Raw genomic sequence first — 14,882 nt, 5'->3', positions numbered from 1 at the left:
GATCATGTTGGCCCCTGAAATCAGAAGAAAGAAAAGATCAGAGATCGAGAGAGTACTTTCTTGGACGTTCCCCAGATGTGGTGATGTACACCATCATTCTACCTCGTCCGGTCACGCTGGAGCGCACTAGGTAGTGATTGTATTGATCCAAATGCAGTCAGTCTAGTACGTAGATCCGGGAAAGGAATGGTGGTCGACGTTCTAGTCTATGCTCTATGTACATCACGGAACACAAAGTCCAAAATGAAGAATGAAGAGAAGGGGCGACCGTGAATGGCAATGCAATCTAACTGACACATCTAAGTAAGAGCACAGCTCTAAATTATACGAAGATCTATCCATAGGTCAAAGTCCAGAGCCAAAGTCCGCTTGCTACAGTCCATTGGCACCACACATAACTCCCACCGAAAAGTCCCGACATGACGGAACCTTCAGACGACCACTTTTGACGCTCAGACCATATCCTTTCCTTTCTCACTCGAAACCTGAAGAGTTTCCATCTCATCTTTGAGCACTTCCTCATCCTTCGCCAAGAAGATTTTGCCCTTCCAGAACGCCATGCCTGTGAGGATGATGAGGATGAGCCAGACGATACAGATGATGGTGGTCATGACGGCGTGGATGGCGTAGAAGCCTTGGATGTTCAATGTGTCTCCGAGGGCGCGCGTTGTCGAGATCCAGCCAACTGTTAGTTGAAGATCGGAGAGTAAGGCAAGATAGCTACATGGAAGAAGCAGGGAAACGTACCATTGGGGAACGTCAAGGCCCAGCCTGCGGGGCAGGATCAATCGAAAACACCATCAGCGAGATTTTCAAACCCCACGAAATGGACAGTGTCACTCACATCCGAGAATCTCATGGAGATGCTTATGCAGCTTGAACCAATAAGGAAGTACGCCGACCACGAACAGGAATATGGCCAATCCATACAGCATCAACGCCGACAGAACGCTCGATGCGTAAAAGATCTCTCCAGCATTCGGTGAGATAAGTCCATGAGCCGGCAAGCTGAAACGTTTATTCGTCGTTAGGAAGTAAACTTCAGTATCAGAGGAGTGAGGCGTACATCTCCTGCGCACGAGCACCAAGGTTGATGAGAGCTAACGCTGTAAATCCAGGAGGACCGGCGGCGACGAAGGCGCCATTGGCTTGATGTCCATCGAGAAAGCCGGTCTAGTAGGAACGTAAGCTGCGTAACTTATAGAGAGCTTGAATTCGTAATTACCGTCATGATCCTGAGCAAATATATTAGTGTGAATATCAGCAGAGAGGGTGAGCTAGAGAAGGAACGCACCGAATCATATAGATGCAGATATAGAACATCGTGACGAAGAAACCAAGACCTTGGAAGAAGTATCCGACGAAGAGCACTCCAACGGCGCGGTCGTCGGCGGGATCCATTACTTTCAGAACGTTGAACGCAATTACTCCGACGAGCATCTAAATCAACGTGACAATGTCAGGCCAAATATGCATTGAAATACGGAACAAACAATCTTACCATGGGGAAGACCTATAGTCGACGGTAAAAGAACTGTTAGTAATCGATGGAAACAGCATGGGTTCGTGTTGACATACCAAGAAGGCCCAAGCAGGAGTGAACGTGTTCAAATCATGCGGTTTGTTAAACCATATCATCAGCATGGGTATGCAGACAATCAAGGCGAAACCGATATAGACCCTGCGTATTCCGAACCAAAAGTCATCAAATATGTATCTTCGAGGACAAGAACGGAGACGATACTTACCAAAAGAGCTCGTAGATAAAGTCTGGATGAACATGTCCGGATGGAACAGCGTAGTTGATGGTACCGATCATGATCGTGGCGAACGAGAGAACCTGAGACACAAACGTTCGTCGTTTGAGCGCCAGACAGTGCAGCAGCGTGGGATAACTCACGATGAGAGGGACAAAGACCCCCTTCACGGGATCTTGAATGAGTCGGAGGGACTGCCGAGGATATACTACCCAGACACATATCAGCTCGTAACGAAGCTCTTTCTAATGAGTTGGCCGGAAACTCACAACAGGCTTGTAGAGCGAGTGTCGTAGAGTTGAGTAGAAACAATGCGATATTGATGAAGAAGAAAATGGTCTCCAGCGTGGTTATTCCAGGCGAATGATCCTTCAGCCCTGAAAGTGTGACATAGACCGCGCCTGTGCCCATGCCGATGGGGAACTGGATATGGAATGAGCGAACGACTGGACCTCGAAGAATAGAGTGCTGAGAGAAAGAAAACTCACAGCCTGCCATGACCATCCGTGGATTCTCTTCGCTAACCTGGAAGCCTTGGCGCCTCTCGTCATGGAGAGTTCCTGAGAGACCGGGGCCGGCAAGTTATTGACTTCGTGCATTTGGGTTTTGAAGGGGTCTGAAGGGGTCACAGTAAAGAAAGACCGGCCGGCAGTTTGGTGGGAATCTGCTTGTGGTGGAGAAGTAGCGGAGTGTGACATGGACCAGGAATCGAGAGCGAGATAGACGAGCGAGCGAGACCACAAAAGAAAGAGAAACACAAAAGGCTGAAAGGTCGACAGACAAAGGCGGAAGAAGGGGAAGCAAGAAAGAAAGAGAAGGACCAAAGAAAGAAAGTAACGAGACGCACTGCGTGCTCTTCAGCGCCGGCTGGGGAGAAGGAAAGGAGGTAGATGATGCATCCGAAAGTCTTTTATAGTACTTCGTTAATTGCAGACGCGGTCGCCTACCGACATCGCTACGGCTTGACAACTTCCACTTCTGGAGGACGATCGGTTGTGATTGGAGAACTTACTGAGACGTACCCCATATCATTGTCGCAGGAAGATCAAAACAGTGAAAGAACAACAAGAGTCTTGGCGAGTCAAGATGATTGGATGAACGCCGGGCCTTTGTGGCATTATTCGTACAACGGCCTCAAGTGGCGTTTCTTGTGCGTGGAGACACGTCCGCCATCCTTGGCGGGTGGCTGCGGGATGGCTTGGGCAAGAGGCACTCATCGTGGCGGCAACGTGTTGTGGAGCGACTGGCCAAGTGAAAGGTGAGGTATTTTTCGACCGGTGTGTCCTCGTCGACCGAGGCGTCCCAACTGGCCCAGAACGACGAGACAATGAGTATTACTCCGCAATGGGCGTTAGCGGAGGCTAAGCTTAGACAGGCAGCCTTGTCATTCTCTCACACAAGCGTCATGTACCAGTGCCCAGCCTAGTGCAGACATCTAGAGCCGTGCTGCAGAGGTTATCTGCGATGAGCAGTCCGCAGTTGGCGGGACTTCGAACCTTGGCACTGAGGGCGATGACACCTTATCGCGAGGCTGCAGAGCGGCAGTCGATTCACGAAAGTTCTTCGTTGATGATGCATGATTACGGGATTGAACGCCAGTGTATGCAGGTAACGCTGTTCCGAAGAATAGGTGGACCAAAGCTCATAAGTCAGAATGAGTCAGAGTGCAATTAACTCAGCACTCGAGGTCGGACTGTGTGGCCTTTGTCCTCGGGGAGCCAATAGGACTGAACTTGAGTAGCGCCAAGGTTCTGGCCGTTTCCAGCGCGGTAAGCCTCTTTTATCTTCAGTTACTGTTCTGGTCAAACATGCGAACTGGGCCGGTCCACCCTGATCCGATGAACAGCCCGGTGAGTAAAAACAATGCACATAATGACCTTCGTAGACAAACTGTGGCAAGCGTCAGCGGCTCCCATTTGGCTCCCATTACAGGTGCTCAAAGCACCCACTGCTCAGTCAATTATTTGAAAGCACTGCGATTGGACGGAGATCGTCACGAGAAGAATCTAGAAGAATGGAATCATGAAACACAACCCAAAACCTCCACATACGATCGTTTCCCCAAGGGCGATGTCGGTACAATACTACCGTGCACAGCTCGTAGATCTTTAGAGGAATCTATGTGGAAGCGAATAGCAACAGCAGAGATGAAGAGGGAAGACCTGGGGATGAGTTCAAGTTGGGGAAGCTATTACGGGGACGAAGTTCCCGGAGTCTCGGATTGATGGCTTGCCACGTGTTCTCTTGGCCAATGGCAGCTTCCGCAAAGCTTCCGGAGATCGAAAATTTGATCGACGATCCCTTGATTATCTTCCGAAAGCACCTGACAAGACTTCTCGAGAACAGACACGAGTCGTGAAGATCTGTCCTCATTCGGGACACATATCCGCATTGGAGGGGTGCACGATGGTGAAGAATGAGTCTACCATGACTTTGACCATGACAAGCGGCCTCGTTGTACAATGTGCATCAGTGCAAGATCTTGCGACACGTCGAATCGCCCGTTCTTGGCGCTGCGCCGCTAGCAAGGGGTGGAGTAGAAGCTTGTAGAAGCTCGTTGTCCTTGGCTCGCGCTCTTTCCATTCGGATCGAGGGTCATTTACCGAAGTGCGTAAGTGACCACCCCAATAAACCTGTAATGAATGACTGGAACGACATCATCTCAGCGGACGCCGCCGCCTGCTTCTTTCACCGCCTCGAACACTCCGATTCTTTATCATCGTCGTTCTCCACGACAATCCACTCACTCTGTGCCTCCTCCTCTTCCCCCACAGTCTTTTCTCCCTTAGAATTTTCTCCATTTCTTGCCCGTTATGTCACGACCAAGCAGCGTTTGTCAAAATCATCGGGAGCATATCCCTCTTGCAACACTGTCCCGCGTCTCATCCATGGATACACTTGCACCTCCAAATCCTCACCTTCCTCGCTCTGACACTTACACATCGAGGTTCTCTCAGGCGAGAGCAGCAGCACCCAAGGTTACGAGATTAGCGAGACGAATTCATGGATGGAGTTGGCAGGCGGTGAGCACTATTCTGCAAGTCTTTCCCTGCACACAAACCAATTTAGCCATACACTAGTTTCCGATTGGAATGGGTACAGGAGCGGTTTATGTGACCATGTCTGGAATCAAAGAACATACTCCCGTACTCACACATGTAGAGACGGTTTTTTTCTTCATGAACATCGCGTTATTCCTCCTCAACACGTCGACTCTCCTGCTCCAAGCCATCCGTGAGTTTAATCATAACTTCAGTGTTTAGCTACTCACTGAAGCAGTGCACCCCTGCCACAGTGTATCCTCGACAGGCATGGCGTTTGATCACTGACCCTGTGAAGGGGGTCTTCGTCCCGCTCGTCGTACTCTCTTTCGCTACGATCATCATCGGAACCATCAACTATCTCTTGAAGCCGCCAATAAGCATCGAACCACCCTTCGTCTATGCTCTCTTCTGGTCAGATCTTTGTCTCCAACGTCCCGTCTCCTCCTTACAAATCTGTAATGCACAGGGTCTACGTAGCGGCTGCGGTTCTCATCTGCTTTCCGATGCTGTTGATATGGTTTAACAAGCCGCACGACATTAACACCTTCACACCCGCATGGGCTTTCTTGGTCTTCCCCATGGTACATGATGAGTTCCCATCGATTTCCGTTCAATAGTAATACTTATTATTCCGTAGATGCTAGTGGGCGTTGTTGCGTTCAACGTTCTCAAGGTCATGGATCCCGCCGACGACCGCGCCGTTGGAGTTCTCTTTGTTGGATACTTCTTCCAAGGCCTGGGTTTCTTCGTCACAATGTTCTATATTGGCATTTACATTCTTCGGTACGTCCTCAGATCCTCGCTGTGAACATTTGGGTTATCCTTACGTCGGCCTGGATTCACTCACGCAGCATCATGACCGTGGGTGTCGATATTTGTACTTGAGAATGATCTTCTACTGACCGTTTCGGTTTCTCTAGACGGGCTTCCTCGATGGACATCAGGCTAACGGCGCCTTCGTCGCTGCTGGCCCTCCAGGATTCACTGCTCTCGCTTTGATCAACTTGGGTGTTCATGCTCGAGCGATGTACGTCGTGACCGTTATCGTTCAAAACGCATAACTTACCATCTCATCTGCCTTTCAGCCTACCCGCACACGACCTCGTTTCTCCACTTTCCGGAGAGATCTGGTACTCAGCCTCCGTCCTCGCAGGTTTACTGCTATTCGGCCTGGCAATATTCTTGTTCGTGTTGGGCGTCCTTCCGTGGTGGGTGAAGGTCCACAAGCATCTCTGCGAAATCCTCGGATGCTGGGCTCTCACTTTCCCCAATGGTGCGTATACGTTCTCCCCTCGTGTATTCACCGCTTTCTCACAAAATTTTCCGTAGTTGGTTGGATCTCCACCCTGCGCGCTCTTGGCGATGCGCTGAACATCGAAGCCTTCTACACGCTGCATCTCATCTTCGTTTGCATCATGTGCGCCACATGGCTCGTCCTCGCCGTGTTCACCGCCGTCGCGTTCTGGAAAGGTGAGATCTTCTTGGCCAAGGATGAGGATGTCGCCAAGGACAAGATGTGGGAGTCGGAACGGAGAAGGCCATCTGAGTCCAGCGAGACGACGATGTATGGCGACAACTATCAGCGTGCGCACGGTATCGTCTGAGTCCTTGGCGCGCGATACTTGCTTGTGCTTGGGTGTCTTTGGGTGTAGGAGGTGTTTGTAGGACTTTGCTTTCATCATTGTTTTCTCCAGATGTTTCTCGATTTCTTTTCTTTCCTCACGTTTCCTGTTCTTGTCGCATATATTCGTCTTCATGGATCTCTGTTCTTGTTCTCGGTTCTCAATCACGCAGTAGATATAGACTTCCTCGCGTCACCACCACCACTGTCCCTGTCCTGTCCCACTTTACTCGCATTTATTTAGACCTGTACTCATAGCATTTCCACTAGCAGTACACCCCATCCTCTTCCCCCTTCTCCATGCTTCCATACAATCTACGACTCGGACCTCTGACGGTCTTCCCTTTATTCTATCTTACTGCTAGTGCACCCGTCGCTCCCTAGCTATTGCTCACTTACATAGTCCCGTTTTCTTTTTGTTTCTCCTCCCTGCCTGCATACATACACTATCCGTAGATACTCGACTGTTCCGTCTGGTATGGACTGTTTCCCTTCTCAGCGCTAGCTCCGTCTTGAGACTCGTGTCTTCTGTTTCCTTGCTCTTTCTTACATCTGCTCGATCTTGCAATTAGATCCGCGGTATCTTTTGCACAAGTTTGTTTGGAGGCACACTGTGACCATGTTACCTGAGCTGTCGTGCAAGTGTCGGATAGGTGAGCCCTGCCATCCCAGTCGAAATCCTGTTTACTCTGCCTTTGGGAGACCAGTGCGACTGGACGTGAGACGCCACAAGGGTGCCGACACTGTGGCGATTTCGCCCGCCGGCTTCTACCGTGGATTCCCTGGAGGTCGTTTACTCAATGAAGCGACCGTTCTCTGAACGTCCACTACCAATCCACCATTGTACTACCAGTGCATCGATTTCACTTCGAGAACAGTAGCCATGAGTGCAGTAGATTTTAAAGAAAGAGGAAATGCACACTTCAAGGCCGGTCGCTTTGTTCAGTAAGACTCCCGCTCACCCTCATGGCTTGAACCTTTTACCTGAACCTGCCCTGTTCAACTTGAACTCACCGCTACCACTTCGGTACTTCTCTGCTTTTCTCATGGTTTAACGCCCATAGAGCGGCGGGAGAATATGCAAAGGTGAGCCTGAATAGCATGTGTAGTATTTCATGAGCTGGGACGTCGTCGACGCGGCGATGAGGTTCTTGAACCGTTCAAATTACGCGGACACGCTATGCAGGAGCCCCTCTCTCTCCATTCCATCTGACATCTGCTATTGCATCGATTGTGATGCTGATACCCACACTTCTTCTAGGCAGAGAAACTTTCGCCCAAGGATCCCGTGTATAGCTCCAACCTGAGTGCTGCCCTCTACGAAGCTGGCGATTATACCGCATGTTTCCTCGCCATAATCCGATCCTCGAAACTGCTTCTTGCTGAGACCGATAGAAATAATAGCTTGATAGATCGCGTGTCTACCCGGTTGGCGAAGACTCTCCGCTATGGAATTCGTTCTGGGCGACTATCGTACCGCTTTGTCACTTCCGACAGCGCAAAGGGCATTATCGCGGAGTTGAAGAGGATACAGGAAACCTCTGAGAATGCAGACTTGAAGAAGGCTTGGGAGGAGTGGGAACACTGGGTGGAGAATACTATGGACAAAGTTGCGGAAGAGTCGGCCTCTGCACGAGAAAGACTGGTTCGGTTGCCCTCCTTCAAAGCATCCGCGTGAGTTCCAGCCCATGGTTCTTCTGGTTGTTGCAACTAAATACTCTCGTAGTGACCCGGCACTTGAATATTTTTCGGTATCAGTCTGTTTCATTGTGGAGTCAGAGGCGAATCACTGATAAGTTGTCTGGCTGCAGATCTCGCATGACGACGTAATGGCTCTTAGTCACGATCTTGGGCCGCGAAAGGAGAGCGAGTCACCACTTAAAGTCGAGTCTTTCTCGGCAGAGCGCCTCTCGAAGATAGCATTTCTCTTCGGGGGTGTGGCCGATGGTATGGCCAGTAGTCCTCCAACATGTATTTTCTTCTGACTTAGATCTACTTGTAGCACGACACGTCTTCGGGTCCATGGTGGGACTTCACCAAACTTACAAGCAACTATCACAGGCAAAACAGTCGAAATTCCGAGCCCACTTTACTCTACTCGATATACAGCCGACAGCTCTCGCTCGAGACCTATGCATCTTGCTTCTCCTGGACGACCTTATGACAGGCGATCATGATGCAGAAGAAACGGCAGAAATTCGAGCGACACTTTTCTATGTCTACGTTGCGCCCATTATGCCTTCCTATTGCGATCAGCGGTAAGTTGGATGGAATATTATAGTCGCCGGATCTGACTAGTCACAGATTTCAGAAGACGGCTCGTCGATTGCGTGATGTCTTATCTTCCCCTCAGCCAATCCTCCCCAGTTGGCTCTACGTTAGCCCCGAGTCCATGCCAGGAATTGTGCGTTCCTTGGACTATTGGCTCGCTCATGCGGGCGAGAAGACTTTGAAAGGCATGCTCGCGCATCATCACCCAGAAAAACAAGACGAGGAAACGGCTCAGGCGCTGGCAAACATAGACGACAGTTCGCCCTACAAGATATTCGCATGTACTCACGAAGAGAGGAAGGTGAGGGTCGGAAGGGCCAGTGTAGAGCAAGTAGTCGAATGGATGGCTTTGATGTCTGGCGGCAAGCAACCTCCGATTCCTCCGGGCGCAACCCAGCGAGCTTTGTTTCTGGCGAAGGCGAAGGAGTGGTTGTTGAAGACTCTGCAGGAGCGGGACGCCGAAGTGAAGCAGCAGAAGGACGGAAAGATCTCTGCTGTCCTTCGGCAGGAGAAAGAGTTCTACGAGACTGCGAGAGCGTTTGCTCCGCCGTCCGTTCTCATGAAGAGGCATGACGCGATTGCAAGCCTATGGGGGGAGATCCGAAGACGTTCCCGCTCAAAAGCTCAGGATTATGTGCCAAAAGATTCTCTCGTGACCGAGGTATGCTCATTCGTCTGTCACCTTCCATGACCTCCAACTGAACCTGATCACAGGTCGTCAAAGAAGTCAGCGACTCCTGGAGACCGAACCTGTCTCTTTTTGTATGCTCCTTTAATAATTCGGACATCCTGTCGTTTCTCATTCTCTCGGGTTTCGAACAGGACGTCTCTCTCGACTCCGACGCAGGCGACGGATATCCTGTCTTCGACTTTGACGCTTTTTTCATGGTACAGCAGCTGGAAGACTTCAACGTTCGCATGAAGCTGCAAGGTGTGGGCCGAAATAGCGAAAGAGAGGATAGTCCGAGTTACTCTGTTGTTGGATTATTCTTCGACGCTGTCATGGAGAGTATCAATGGCTTCAAAGACCGCGTTCAGCTTGAGATTATATGCGGCGAATTGGGGCACGAACTCTCAAAAATGCAAAGGCTCACCAATTCATCTCGACTCTCGCATTTCCCCTCGACATTCACGAGGATGTGGCTGAGTAACGTTCCGTACGTGCCATTCAGTTTCCTTTGTCTCCAATCGATTCTCATCCTCAACGCATGTATTTAGGGATTACACCCATGGTCCACTCAATACGGCTGTATACGTTGTACCGAGTGTTCAATCTGAACCAGGATGTTTTGTCGCCGCGAATTGTCTGCGTAACACTGGGGCCTGGAGGGATGGAGATGAATTCTGCTACACGTCAGCCGTCTTCGTTGTAACTCGTGTTCTCTGCACTCACCCTCCTACCTTTGCACTTACCCTCCTGCTTAAGGTATACTCTCCTCTTACCACAGGACCTCTCTCGCCATCTTGGATGTCGAGTCATCCAGATGTCGCCTGGATTCGAGAACATCATCCTCTCGTCAAATAAACTTCCTCTGTCGCTGAAGGAGCTCGCTACTAAGGGCGAACTCTTCGCTTGGCTTACCCGCATTCTTCTCGCCATCCTCGTCCCTCCCAAGCCGCACAGTAGCCAAGCAGTTTCCTATCCCAGCAACCTCGTAGCTTTCGTCGACATCGTCATCCATCTTCACTCCGTAGGATTTCCGACTCATTGGCTGTCGGAGTATATTCAGAAAATCTTGACGGACACGCTGATGACCGAGACACCGCTTTATCGCGGTACCTTCCCTATCCCACCCTCTGAATTTACGAAGCGAACACGAGCACGAAAGGTTCACCTCAAGTCTTGGCACCTTGATTTCGAGAGCATCATCGCGACCTCGTACGCTGCCTTCCCGTTCCCATTATCGTTACCAGCCGGCTTCGCAATCTCGCATGCCGACATTGGTCTGTTCGAAACTACGATCCGTCTTGACGAGTTCAACAAGAAGACATCCGTACTGCCAGATATACAACACGCCCCAAACTTACCTGTCGTCTCCCTTATATTTTATAAGCTAGGTCAATACCCTCCTTCAGCCACGGCTCTCCCATTCAAGATCGGCGATATCCTAGATGGCGAGAGGGTGGCGGCACCCGGTGACCTGTATATCTTGACATGTGTGGAGAGGTATAGCGTTAAGGACGGCATCATACGATGGCGGATGAACAAGAGAACGGTACAGGAGATGAAGAAGGATAAGTGGGTGATGATCTCGTACCGGTGTGACCATGATGAACTCCGTACGTTCCCAGTTTTCATGATTGGCAATGGGACCAAGTACTGATCTCGCGCAATATCAGTCTCACCACCCAATCTCGCAAAACATTGGAGGGAAGTTCAAGTAGAGTAAATTCAAGTGCCATTACTGTATGTGACGTTTGACGGAAAGGTGTCATACACCGATAAGTTGTATAAAGGCGCTCCACCTTTCCACAGGGATACCCCTTGTGCGCATTGGCTTTGCGGCCCTTGTGCACCGCCACAGCACACTCTGCAGCATTGATTGTTGTATGGTCTCTCCTTTGTTGCATGATCCAGGTCCGGAATCCAACTTCTGATCGTTCGAGAAAATGTGCCGTGGACACTCTGCAAAGACGATTCAGATGGTCAATTTTCCAACAAACAGAAGGTATATTCCTAGTGACTACTACATCAGCGATAGACTTCGTAGTCTTTTCGGACACATCAGGAGGTGGTAAGTAAATAAGTTGAAGGCGAGGTCGAGTCACGGTGTCGTGTGTAGTGACGAATATAATGTTCATAATTACGACGAGAGCAATGGATTATAGACAGGGACCATGTATCGAGTAGGCGAACAAAGAGCGGCGTGTGTTGTTCCACGAATTTTAGACATATGGCAATAAACTAATCATGTGTGGGGAGTTTTAACTATGAGACAGTGCGTGTAGAGTGAATTAATAGACGGAGCGCAGTATAATATTCTTCAGAGATAAAAACACAAAGAAAGGAAAGGGCGATAAAGAGAGTGGAAAGTCGCAATATAAGGTACACGACAGAAGTAAAGAGTGCAATGTTTTATGGACAGTGTCATGTGCGAGAGAAGATGTACGAGAGCAAAGAACGCATAAAGAAATCAAATAACCACAGAAGTGCGAGTCCATAACTGGGGAAATGCTCAATCAGGCTAGGGGGAGACATGTACCGAAAACTGACCTTCACGCCACGCCACGCCACCCAAAGACGACGGCGCCCTTCCATGCCCTAACCTCCTGTAGTCACCACGCCTACCACACTCCTCCATCCCGCACTCCCTCTACCCCCACTGCTGCCAGACTCACACCCATCCCGATCATCCCGGAGGTCCATAAAATTCGATAGAGGAGGGAACCAACTCTCCATCGTACTTCGTCTGCGCCTCCCCTGCACTGCTCTCCCAGGACCGGCATTGGGATCGGAGACAGGTGAAGAGATCGGCACAGTGGGAATCGGAGTAGGTGGGGGAGCAAGGGAGTGCATGTGCGTCTCTTCTGACTCGTCGTCACTCATAAACATGAAATCCCTGTCATAGTCGTCGTCATCGTCCACCTCCAGAAATATGTCACCGACCGCTTTGTTTTGCTCCCGAACCCTGCCACTCTCCCGCTCACGATCCGCAACCTTTTTCGCCTCTCTGACCCTCCCCTCCAGCCTTGCCAATGCGTCATTCCTATTATTTCTCCTCTTCGACGGTGTCCTGACCGTTGTCGCCGTCGAGACCCTCGAGGCCCGCTGTGCCGCCTTGTCCAACGACGTTGCATCTCCTTCGCTGGCAGGAATCGGTGGTAGAGGTGGCCCCGGGAAGGACTCTGAGGGTAACGGCTCATGAGAAGTCATGGTCATCTCCGAAGTGTGCGATTCTGACGGTAGCGGGATATGCGAGGTCATCGTCATCTGAGAAGTGAGGGCTGAGGGTATCGGTTCGTGAGAAATCATGGTCATCTGCGAAGTCAACGAGGGCGTTGTTGAGGCGAAAGCGGAATCGGTGGACGTGAATGCGGAGGTGGTGGAAGCGAACGCGGAAGTGGCGGTCCTGGTACGCGACTTGGGCATGTCAGAGTCGGTGAAGAAAGACTGGAGCGAGGGATGGACATAGGGAGGCCTGTGATGCGGCGTAGCCGTAGGAACGGTCGTTTGTCGCAACTCGTGTTGTCGTGATTTATGTGGCGGGGCAGATGAGATTTGCATAAGAGAGTGCGATAACACTTTATCGAACGCCAATGATGAGCCGGTCGTGGGCGACTCCAATGTCGCGCCAGATCCGAACGAAACGAAGGAGTTCGTCGTCCAAAAAGGCTGGCTGTGGTCCATCGCAGACTGCACTCCGGTAATATTGTCTGTGGCGGCTGTAACGACATGCTGGTATGATGCCGTTCCGAATGCTAGTGCCATGGAAAGCGATAATGAGAGGCTCGACGATCGTCTCCGTGCCCGACCACGTTCTTGTACGGGCTCGTACCCTAAGGACTGAGTCGAGGAAACGGGTGACATGACCGAAGAAGAGGAATTGGTCGGTCTATGTTGAGATGACGTGGGGGAAAGAGGTCCAAACGTGGCGAAGGAGTGAGCGGTTTTAGGTGAACTATCCGAGGGTGCAGGCTCGACTGTGTAAGTCGAAGAGAAGGAAGAAGACGTGGGTGTACTCGTGATCAGAGGCGACAGATTGACCCGAGCATTAGAGCGCGACGGAACAGGGGCATTCGGGCGTGCGAAGGGCGATGAAGGTCTTGAATTGGGTACTGGGGTAGGTACACGGGTATTAGGGAGAGATGTCGTCGAAGATGATGCAAACGGGAGGTTCAGGTGAAGTCTTCGAGGGGTAGATGAAGCTGAGGTGGGATAAGTACGGGATGGGGAGAGAAATTGCGATGGGGTAGGTGGCGTGTCGGGGAGGTGCGTAGAAGGGGCGGGTTTTGGCGAAGGAAGTCTTCGAACGGTGTCCCTAGAAACCGCCCGGCGAGAGGGTGACGATGAGTGGGACAAAGGGGATGGGAGCGGTGAGAGGTAATGAGGTGAGTTGGACCCTTGGGGATAGAGGGTATTCATCCTGTGTGTATGTAAGAGTAGGAATGCCATCAGAACGCGGGGAACCAAGAAAGGAAAGATCATCTCCCGACATTGTTCGTGACTTCGCGACTCATCAAAGCCACACAAAAACCGAGAATGCACACGACAACAATTATTGCTGTCGTTCGTGGCGAAAAGATGGCTGATAGTGGGCGCACCCATTGATGGGAAAAGCACAAGAGAAAACGCACTCACGATGAAGATAGAAGATGCGGTGACGGTGGTGCTGCGACAGCGATGGGATCAGGATCACGTCGGGAAGACACAGAAGACATCGAAGACATCGAGTCACGAAGTACGCGCGATTCCGCCAAGTCCAGAGACAAGAAAGAGCGAAGGTCGCGCCGGTCGCGTGCAATCGGTTGGAGAGTAAAGTAGAGTTCGTCGTGCCTCTCTGTGAACCCATGCTGTATAGGACTTAGGTCGAGCGACCCATTAAATCGAGCACCATCGATTGAGGAATGAAAAGAGTTGGTCGTCGAGTCTACGGTGAGCATAGACGTTGGCAGGGATTGCTTTCGGCGGGGAGATGCAGGGGGGTGATACGGGGAAGAAGGACGAGATGGGACGAGCCCTGCTGTAAATATGGTAGAGTAATGGTCCATCGTAAAGTCGTTATGTCCGAAATGTCAAAGGTAGCGTCCAGTACCGTCGAAAATGACGATAGAGCTGTAAGAAATCAGCAAAGCGTTGGCAGGGAACAAGGCAACCTTCTCCGTGGGATGCGGCTTATATTTCCCCAACCCACGTGGAAATTTCGCCGAGCGCGTGCTCCGTTCCGTCGATCTCCCGCCGGCGCGCCTTGATTCCCTTTTATGGATTTAGCTCTCCTCTCAGCTTCCTTCGAAAGTGCTCAGGCATGTGCTCATAGTAGCTGGATTCTTTGGCTTCAATCTTCAAGCTTCAAGATGTGCCGGTTCTAAGACTTATCTGGACTTCATTCCACCGATTATGTCAAAGTTTCTGTTGCAGGCGAATATTCTTCATTGGAGTCCTCAAGGCGCCTCCCGCATGTCTGCTGGCACTTAGGCATCCTGTTGCATCTGGCGCTCATTCTACCACCCATACTCCGTTCTGTAACGTGC

At 50.8% G+C, this 14,882-nt stretch overlaps 5 protein-coding genes across 5 annotated transcripts; 2 read left to right on the top strand and 3 right to left on the bottom strand.

The window, feature by feature from the left end:
* Window positions 1-452: 452 nt before the first annotated feature.
* On the bottom strand, window positions 453-2,308 carry STEHIDRAFT_57045 (uncharacterized protein; the record flags this gene model as incomplete). The annotated part of the gene is made up of 11 exons (XM_007303885.1): window positions 453-685; window positions 748-771; window positions 845-1,008; window positions 1,067-1,173; window positions 1,291-1,440; window positions 1,502-1,513; window positions 1,579-1,681; window positions 1,749-1,840; window positions 1,901-1,965; window positions 2,027-2,180; window positions 2,246-2,308. 11 exons carry the CDS (start codon window positions 2,306-2,308, stop codon window positions 453-455), a joined length of 1,167 nt encoding a protein of 388 aa, XP_007303947.1.
* A 2,264-nt stretch (window positions 2,309-4,572) lies between these two features.
* On the top strand, window positions 4,573-6,841 carry STEHIDRAFT_121377 (uncharacterized protein). The gene is made up of 9 exons (XM_007304076.1): window positions 4,573-4,780; window positions 4,838-4,991; window positions 5,053-5,212; window positions 5,268-5,382; window positions 5,439-5,584; window positions 5,653-5,662; window positions 5,722-5,828; window positions 5,887-6,074; window positions 6,131-6,841. The coding sequence occupies exons 1-9, from the start codon at window positions 4,646-4,648 to the stop codon at window positions 6,403-6,405; spliced, it is 1,290 nt and encodes a 429-aa protein (XP_007304138.1). The 5' UTR covers window positions 4,573-4,645; the 3' UTR covers window positions 6,406-6,841.
* Window positions 6,842-7,254: 413 nt separating this feature from the next.
* STEHIDRAFT_147039 (uncharacterized protein) lies at window positions 7,255-11,150 on the top strand. The gene is made up of 12 exons (XM_007304075.1): window positions 7,255-7,367; window positions 7,487-7,508; window positions 7,684-8,096; window positions 8,149-8,173; window positions 8,234-8,369; window positions 8,425-8,680; window positions 8,727-9,354; window positions 9,408-9,455; window positions 9,516-9,850; window positions 9,912-10,046; window positions 10,120-10,973; window positions 11,034-11,150. Exons 1-12 carry the CDS (start codon window positions 7,306-7,308, stop codon window positions 11,081-11,083), a joined length of 2,964 nt encoding a protein of 987 aa, XP_007304137.1. The 5' UTR covers window positions 7,255-7,305; the 3' UTR covers window positions 11,084-11,150.
* Window positions 11,151-11,447: 297 nt separating this feature from the next.
* STEHIDRAFT_121375 (uncharacterized protein) lies at window positions 11,448-13,306 on the bottom strand. The gene has a single exon (XM_007304074.1). It carries the CDS (start codon window positions 13,219-13,221, stop codon window positions 11,956-11,958), a length of 1,266 nt encoding a protein of 421 aa, XP_007304136.1. The 5' UTR covers window positions 13,222-13,306; the 3' UTR covers window positions 11,448-11,955.
* Window positions 13,307-13,573: 267 nt separating this feature from the next.
* Window positions 13,574-14,462, bottom strand: STEHIDRAFT_147037 (uncharacterized protein; the record flags this gene model as incomplete). The annotated part of the gene is made up of 2 exons (XM_007304073.1): window positions 13,993-14,462; window positions 13,574-13,777 (listed from the first exon to the last, which is right to left on the bottom strand). Coding segments are annotated over exons 1-2 (612 nt in total), but the record flags the coding sequence as incomplete, so codon positions are not given.
* Between the last annotated feature and the right edge of the window lie 420 nt (window positions 14,463-14,882).

This window comes from Stereum hirsutum (genome assembly GCF_000264905.1).
Source record: "Stereum hirsutum FP-91666 SS1 unplaced genomic scaffold STEHIscaffold_7, whole genome shotgun sequence".
Lineage (NCBI taxonomy): Eukaryota > Fungi > Basidiomycota > Agaricomycetes > Russulales > Stereaceae > Stereum > Stereum hirsutum.
The sequence above is the reverse complement of the archived record's forward strand: the minus strand, read 5'-3'. Positions and strand labels throughout refer to the sequence as shown.

Excerpts from the sequence above, each read along its gene's own strand:
- STEHIDRAFT_121377 (XM_007304076.1), top strand. The coding sequence starts at position 4,646 with ATGGATACACTTGCACCTCCAAATCCTCACCTTCCTCGCTCTGACACT. Across the intron at positions 5,213-5,267 it reads TTCGTCTATGCTCTCTTCTG|GGTCTACGTAGCGGCTGCGG; the intron begins GTCAGATCTTTG and ends TGTAATGCACAG. Across the intron at positions 6,075-6,130 it reads GGCTCTCACTTTCCCCAATG|TTGGTTGGATCTCCACCCTG; the intron begins GTGCGTATACGT and ends AATTTTCCGTAG.
- STEHIDRAFT_121375 (XM_007304074.1), bottom strand. The coding sequence starts at position 13,221 with ATGTCACCCGTTTCCTCGACTCAGTCCTTAGGGTACGAGCCCGTACAA.
- STEHIDRAFT_147039 (XM_007304075.1), top strand. The coding sequence starts at position 7,306 with ATGAGTGCAGTAGATTTTAAAGAAAGAGGAAATGCACACTTCAAGGCC. Across the intron at positions 8,681-8,726 it reads CCTTCCTATTGCGATCAGCG|ATTTCAGAAGACGGCTCGTC; the intron begins GTAAGTTGGATG and ends GACTAGTCACAG. Across the intron at positions 10,047-10,119 it reads GGAGATGAATTCTGCTACAC|GTATACTCTCCTCTTACCAC; the intron begins GTCAGCCGTCTT and ends CTCCTGCTTAAG.